This window comes from Panthera leo, chromosome E1, assembly GCF_018350215.1.
Source record: "Panthera leo isolate Ple1 chromosome E1, P.leo_Ple1_pat1.1, whole genome shotgun sequence".
In the NCBI taxonomy this organism is placed as follows: Eukaryota; Metazoa; Chordata; class Mammalia; order Carnivora; family Felidae; genus Panthera; species Panthera leo.
In genome coordinates, this window is record NC_056692.1 from 60,597,268 (window position 1) to 60,604,246 (window position 6,979).

Here is a 6,979-nt window from a genome sequence, read left to right on the forward strand (position 1 = left end):
TCAAAAGGGGGGCCTCCAGAAGGACTGCGATGTGCTAAAGAAGATGCCTAAGACACCTGAGGCCTTGCTATTGTCAAGCTGAGGTTGTTTTCCCTCCAGGAAGGTATTAGCATTAGACAGTAGGAGGTTCTTGGAGAAACGGGTGTTTGCCTCAAGTATCCGTCAACGGGCTGCAAAGAAATGTAATTTTACCTGCCATTTCCTTCTTGCCTTTGTTCCCCACATTTATGGAGGGGAAGGTGATGTTGGCGCTCCAGGAAACTGAGTCTACAGGTTTCTGGAGATTGGGTTATTGATAAGATTGCCTTTTTCTTGTAATATATGAAGATATTTGTAAACTGATGGAGACTCATGGCCTGTGACTGTGATCTCTATCAGTTAACCATTGGTTTTCTGTCCTTTCCTTTGTCCTTGGGCAGCTGGGAGTGCCTGAGGAATGTCACACACATCCCCTGAGGGCAAGGGGGGGGTTGCTAGCTTCTACTTTGTCCTCAGCCTGCCCCACACTCCCTCGTCATCACACAGTCTGCCTCTGGGGCTCTCACTGTCCTGTCTCCCTTTCTCAGGCCTTCCTCGAAGAAGTTTCTCCTCTACCACCCTTATCTCTGAGGGTTCCCTTACTTCTCTTCTCCTTTTGGGAGATTTCCTCTGTCAGATCTCCCCTCCCTCTCCTGCTGCTTGTTCCCTCTGGTATCATTGGGTCAATGATTATGGTATTATTCCTGACCTTCCTGAGTGGATGACTTGATGACTGTCCTCCAAGGGTGTCTGTTACTCTAGCCTTGACTCTGGTGTGTTTGGCCCTGTCCCAAGAGGTGTGGACAAGGCCCAGTTGGCCAGCTGTCCCCTGAGGATGTGAGGTATCGGGCCATGAGTCTTGAGGGGGCCAAGTCTGGTCCAGGGTTGTGGGGCCTGTTGCATCCACACGACTCCTGAAACAGAATGTTACAGGTACCAGTGACACTCACAACAAAGCTTATTACAATGAGAGGCAAGGCCAACAGATCGGGACCGACACTCTTGACCGGAGTGCGGTCTGGAACAGCCGGGGTACAGAGTTTTTATAGCCGACCACATCGTCTTATCATCACCTGGGAACAGAACAAAGAAATAGTTCCCAGATGGGGGTGGAAACAGTTCAGACATGCCCTTGCCCCAATCCAATCAAACACTAAACCAGTTGATTTTCCTTAAACTTTTGTTCCCTTGATTGATATGACAAGGCTGTTATCTTAATCTACAGTGTTAAAACAAAGCTGTTATTTCTTAAGGCTACAGGTTAGCCCTACACTACAATTTAACCCTTACAGGGCCAGCCAACCTGGAGTGTGGAGGGGTGAGGCCCTGGACAGGCTGAGACCCCACCCCTCAAGACCCTCTTCCTGCCATGCCAATCACCGCCCTCTGGCCGCCCTCCCTGGCTAGCCCCTGCGTTGGGAACTAGGCTCTCTGGGGAGCGCGAGTGGCCATCCTCTGGCTTTGAAGGCCAGTGTGGGAAGGAGTCGACACCCTGTGGTGCCTGTTCTCACTGCTCCCCACTGCCCCCAGCAGTGGCCTGGGGGTGGGAGCTGTAGCGCTGCCTCTTGCTGTCCAGGCCTCCTCCTCTGTGGCCTGAGCTTCTGTGGTCTGAGCCCACACCTGCGTGGTGGACAGAGCATTTGCTCTGCAGAGGCCCGTTCTGAGGGTTTACTGTGGTGTTTGGTTCTCGTGGCACCTCACCACATGGGGCAGTCCTTGTCCCCATTTTACGGGTGAGGAATTTGAAGCCTGAGAGGTTCAGGCACAGAGGTAGACAGTGGGGAACCAGGACTTGGATAGTGCTCTGGTTATTTGTCATGAGAGGAATAAACCAGGCACATCATGTTTAAGTATCTATCATCTATCTATCTATCTATCTATCTATCGGCTATCTACTTATCTATCATCTAACTATCACTTATCTATTATCTATCTATCTATCTATCTATCATCTATCTACTTATCTATCATCTATCATTTATCTATTATCTATCTATCATCTACTTATCTATCATCTATCTATCTATCTATCTATCATCTTTCTATCTATCATCTGTATTTCACAACATGCCCGGCACACAGGAATGCTCGGGAAGGACTGGGGGAGTGGGTGACATGGAAGAGGAACTCAGCCCTGCCCTGCAATCGCCATGGTCTGGAGGGTGGACAGAGGAGCAGCCGGTCTTGGGACAATCATGAGGAGGGTGGAGGATGTGGGAACATGGCCCTGAGCACAGAGGGGAGTCACCAGGAGGGGTTCTTGCCAGGAGGAGGAGGTGGGGCTGTGACTCAGGCACAGCCTCTGATTGCTGGGGTGAGGTCAGGCTGAGATCTCCTCAGGTGACAAGGGCCTCCGGAGGCTGGCTGGAGGTGATGATTTCCACCTCCAGGAAGTTGCTTCTGAAGGGCGGGGAGCAGGGAAAGGGTGCAGGCGCCTGGGAGCTGCAGGGGTGGGGGGCAGTGGGAAGCATGTCCAGCCTGGCCTGGACCCCACAGAGTCCAGCTCTGGAAGAGAGCATGGACCCCGCTCCCCTCATTTACAGAGGGGACACTGAGGCCCAGAGGGGTAGGACTTGCCGAGTGGTCAGGAGTGGGGACAACCAATAGACACCTGTTGTATGCCCGGGTCTGTAGGGCAGTCTGCACTTCCTCCGGGGTCCCTGGGGGGCTGGGACACCAGGACCTGGTGTCTCTTTGCCGGTCTTCCTGGCTGCCATCTGCATCCCAGGGGCAGGTCCCTGGTGGCCTCCAGAAAAATTGCTGAGTTTGTGTCCCAGGCTGCCCGCCCTGGCCCGAGGTGTCCTGGTAACTTCCCGCCTGGGGAGCACACGTCCCACCAGCCAGAGACACAATTCCAGAAGCGGGGTTTCCAAGAAAAGGAACATCATACCTTAATGACGTTTTAATCTTTGCCAACATAGGGGGTGGCGGGTTATTTAATTTCTGCTGATATTTCATGGACAACTAGCAATTTGAATGGTTTCCTATGTTCATCACTCATTTTTGCTCTTTGCTCATTTTTATCTGAATGTTTGTTTTCTTTCCATCAATTGATAAGGGTCTTCATAAATTAAGCATATTAACCTTCGTTTGGTAATCTTTCTCCCCCCCCAAGTTTGTAGATGCTCGTCATGTATTTATGTGTGTAGGGTTTTTACAGAGCGAGGTTTTCGACCAGTATAGTCAGCCATATCAGGGTTGCCTTTCCGACTCTGATAGGGGTTTGAGGGCACAGGACGGGGGCGGGGGGGGGGGGGGGGCAGCACGGTCTGCTGTTTCTCAGCTCAGAGTCTAAGAGGACACGTCACGGTCTGCACCCACACTGGGGGTGCCTTGTTTCCCACCCGAGGGCAAACATAGACACCCAAGTTCCCATCGCCCCCCAACACGAGGGCACATAGGGAAGGGCTCTTAGTTAAGACCCCGAGTCACTGCTGCCGGGCCCCTCCTCCACCCCCACCTCATTGTGTGATGGAGGCAGGTGAGGCCAGGTGGAGGGGGCTGAGGGGGTGGGTGAGGGCCCTGGTTGATCTGCCCCTTCTACAGCCCATCCAGGGTGACGGGGCCCCCTTGGGCCTGGAGTGGGGAAGGGCCCCCTTGCTCATGTCCTTCCTCAAGGTGTCACACAGGATCACACAGGCTGCGGAAGTCCCAGAAGGTGTTTGGGGAGGGTGTCAGCCCCTCCTGGGCTGTCAGCTGGTTGAGAATAGATGCTGGAGTCGGGGACGGGGGAGAAGAAGTGCTTTATTTCGGGGGCTGGGCGCCCCCTCCCTCTTGCCCCTCTCCCAGGCCCAGGGCCCAGGTCCATCCTGCAGAGGAGCTCCCCCTCCCTCCCGCCGTTCGAGGGCAAGGGCAGCAAGCAGCAGGTCAGAGAGGCTTCCTCCCTGGTGGCCCCGAGGTGCCAGAACCAGCAGAGCAGGGCAGCCCGCAAGGCAGGAAGTAAGCAAGGAAGGCCTCCTGGAGGAGGTGCCGGGAGCCCGACGGCCGCAGGGATCTGCCTGAGCGACCTCGCCGGGTCAGGCGGCCCTCCGCGAGCTGCACCTAGGCAGCCTGGGGGGTCCGCGGGGCTCACTGGTACACGTTGGGGATGGACACCATGTTCCGGTTGCCATAGGACATGTCCTCGTACACCACGCACGCAGAGTTCTTATCCTTCAGGCAGCAGAGTTTCTTGATCTGAAAGACAAGCCCCTCCTCTCTGTCCGGGGTCCTGCTCGTTCTGGGGCGTCCCCTGTCTCCAGTGCGCACCCCCTTCGGGGGCTGTTTGATTGACCCTGGAGGTGCTGCTGGGCTTCCAGGCATGAGGCCAGCTCCCAAGGCGCCCCCGCCAGCCCCCCAGGTCCCTGGAGCTGCCCCCGGCCGGGGGGTGGGGGGGCAGTGGACCTTGCTTCAGAGGCCTGGGGAGGGGGTGTGCTGTCCCCAGGTGTGGACGGGGCAAAGGCGCGCCGGCCGTGAAGAGCTGAGTGACCAGGGCAGAGCTGACCCCTTCCTGGCACCTGGCACCCCTGAGGTGCACTTTCACACCCGCCCACGCTGATCTCAACCCGCAGGCTCACACACACACTGCACGCACTCACACGCGTGCCCGCCCCTCTCTCTGAGCCTCTCCCCCCCCCCTCCTCTTGCAGCTGTGTTTTCCTCCTGGGCCCACGCCCATCCCTGCTCGTGGTCCCGTTCTTGGCCCACCCCCCCCCCCCACCTTGGACCCTGCCGTCTAGGCCCTCGGGCCTCCCAGGGACCCTGGTGGACGGGCTGCAGGGTCCTGGGGTTTCCCTGGGGCTTCTCAGAGGAGCCAGCTGACAGCGACACAGGTGAAAGCCGGGGGTTCATACTGACCTGTGTCCTCCTCAGCACACACGTCGCCCCCAGCGCCAGCCCGATGAAGAAGCAGCCCATGGCCAGGGCCACAGGGAAGGAAAAGCGTATCAGCTGGGCCTCCCGGCTCGTGTCCGCTGCCTCGGGCGGCTTGTCTGAGGAAGGAGCGGAGAGCGGCACTGGGCGGGCGGCGGGTTTCGAGATCGAGAGAGCCTTCGGGGCTCACTGAGGGGCTCTGGGGTGGGGGGATGGGCAACCCGGGGCCTTCCTGGAGGCAGCGGGCTCACGCCGGAAGGAATAACTCACGCCAGCGGGGAAAGGGCCCCAGACGAAGGCAGGGAGGGCCAGGTCTAACCGGCAGGCAGGGGAAGTGGGTCCTGGGGTAGGCACGTCCCCTACCTGTCACCACGACCAAGGTGCCGGGGCCCCAGACCTCGTCCTTCATGACCGCCTGGCAGGCATAAGCCCCGGTGTCGGCCGGCTGCAGGCGGTGCACGGTGACCGTCAGGTTGTGCTGCCGCCCCGAGAAGACAACGCGTCCCCGAAACTGCTCATCCACCGTGGGCTGCTTCTCGTCTTCGTAGTAAATCACACTGCTAGGCCTCGGCCACCTCTGCTTCAGGTAGACCCCGAACAGGGACCCGCTGGTGAGGCAGGTGATGTCGACGGAGCCCCCCTCGGGGGCAATCGCGTAGGGGGGGTACTGCCGCACCTCTGCAGGAAGGACCCCCTGCTGTCACCGCTGGCCTGGCCAGAAGGGCAGGGACCCTCCTCACCGCAGGGGATGCTGGAGGGACAGAGGTGCCCCCGGGGCAGCCCATGGCTGTCATGTCACCACAGCCAGGCATCTTGCCCCGGAGCAGCTCCGGGGTAACTGCACCCCCGTGGCTGTCCTCGAGGGCTGAAGGGGCCCCGGGGGGCTGGGCTGCCTGTGACCTCTCCCCACCCAGGGGCCTAGGGGACCTTTGGGCCGTGGGCAGCTCTGACCGCATCTCCTGTCCCTACGCCTTCTCCCTCTCTTGACTGACAGTGGAGACAGCAGAGAGACTGTCCCGTCTCCTCCTCTTTCCTTTCTGGCTGCCTCAGTTTCCCCATCACTTCCAGGCACCTAGGCCTGGTGGCATCTTTGCTTGTCTGTGGGACACCCAGAAATGTCCCCATCTGTGCAGCTGGGGCCCAGCAGGACCAGCTTCCTGGTGCAAACACGAGCCGTTTTGATGTAATCCAAACATCAGTTTCTCAGTAAACTAAATTCTGGAGATTCTTTTTTTTTTCTAATGAATCTCCCCACCCTGCCGTGTGTGCCGGATCTTTCCATCCTGTTGCAGAACTTTGCACATGTATCTGTTTTAAAAAGCAAACTAATAGACAAAATCCTCCCATAACAAAGGCAGCCTTGCTAATTATGAAAAAGAGAATCCCCAAGACATTTAGGTAAAGAAAAAGACCAAAGCCTCGGTGATTCTGCACCGAGACGGCACCAACAGTGGGGTGGGGGGCTCGGTGGGGAGGTCATGCTCAGCGTCCCCAGACCACCCCCTTCCCAGGAAGGAGCATCCCCAGGTGGGGGGTACTGAGCCCTCCGGGGGGGGGAGCGCAGTGGGAGATAGAGGGAGGGCTTACCTTGGGTGGCCAGGGCCCTGAGCAGGGTGCAGGCCAGCGTAAGGAGCTCAAAGACCAGTGGGAGCTCTGGGGCCATGCTTGCCGCCGGCGTGCCCACCACAGACCCAGCGACAAGGGAAAGGCAGGGCCCCCTCTCTCGGCTCTCTTCCTGTCTGCAGCACCCAACTGCCTGCCACCACCTCTGAGGCACCGCCTCAAAAGCCCCAATGCCAGACCAGGAGGCTGTGACTGGTGGTCCAGGCATTCTGGGAGGGCTTTCTGGAGGCGGTGCCATGGGCAAGGGGAGGTGCTGAGAGCCAGGCTGGGAGGGGCGGTCCTTACTCCCTTCCCCCTTCGGCACCGTCCTGCTGAGTGCTCACAGACAACTGGTCACCCACTCCTGTCTCCACAGGCTCGGGGTTCAGGGCAGGAGAAGGGGAAAGCCAAGGGGGTGCCCTGCGTGGGTTGGGGTTCAGGCTCCAATTGCCCTGGTCACTTTTTTCTTTTTTTTTTTAAAGTTTATTTATTTATTTGAGAGAGAGAG

At 58.0% G+C, this 6,979-nt stretch overlaps 1 protein-coding gene across 1 annotated transcript; it reads right to left on the reverse strand.

The window, feature by feature from the left end:
* Positions 1-3,742: 3,742 nt before the first annotated feature.
* On the reverse strand, positions 3,743-6,956 carry CD7 (CD7 molecule). The gene is made up of 4 exons (XM_042916803.1): positions 6,457-6,956; positions 5,233-5,547; positions 4,855-4,988; positions 3,743-4,194 (listed from the first exon to the last, which is right to left on the reverse strand). The coding sequence occupies exons 1-4, from the start codon at positions 6,728-6,730 to the stop codon at positions 4,087-4,089; spliced, it is 831 nt and encodes a 276-aa protein (XP_042772737.1). The 5' UTR covers positions 6,731-6,956; the 3' UTR covers positions 3,743-4,086.
* Between the last annotated feature and the right edge of the window lie 23 nt (positions 6,957-6,979).

Coding starts and splice junctions, on each gene's coding strand:
- CD7 (XM_042916803.1), bottom strand. CDS start 6,730: ATGGCACCGCCTCCAGAAAGCCCTCCCAGAATGCCTGGACCACCAGTC. Junction 4,989..5,232: donor CACCTTGGTCGTGGTGACAG/GTAGGGGACGTG, acceptor CTCCTTCCTCAG/ACAAGCCGCCCGAGGCAGCG. Junction 4,195..4,854: donor GTGTGCTGAGGAGGACACAG/GTCAGTATGAAC, acceptor CTTGTCTTTCAG/ATCAAGAAACTCTGCTGCCT.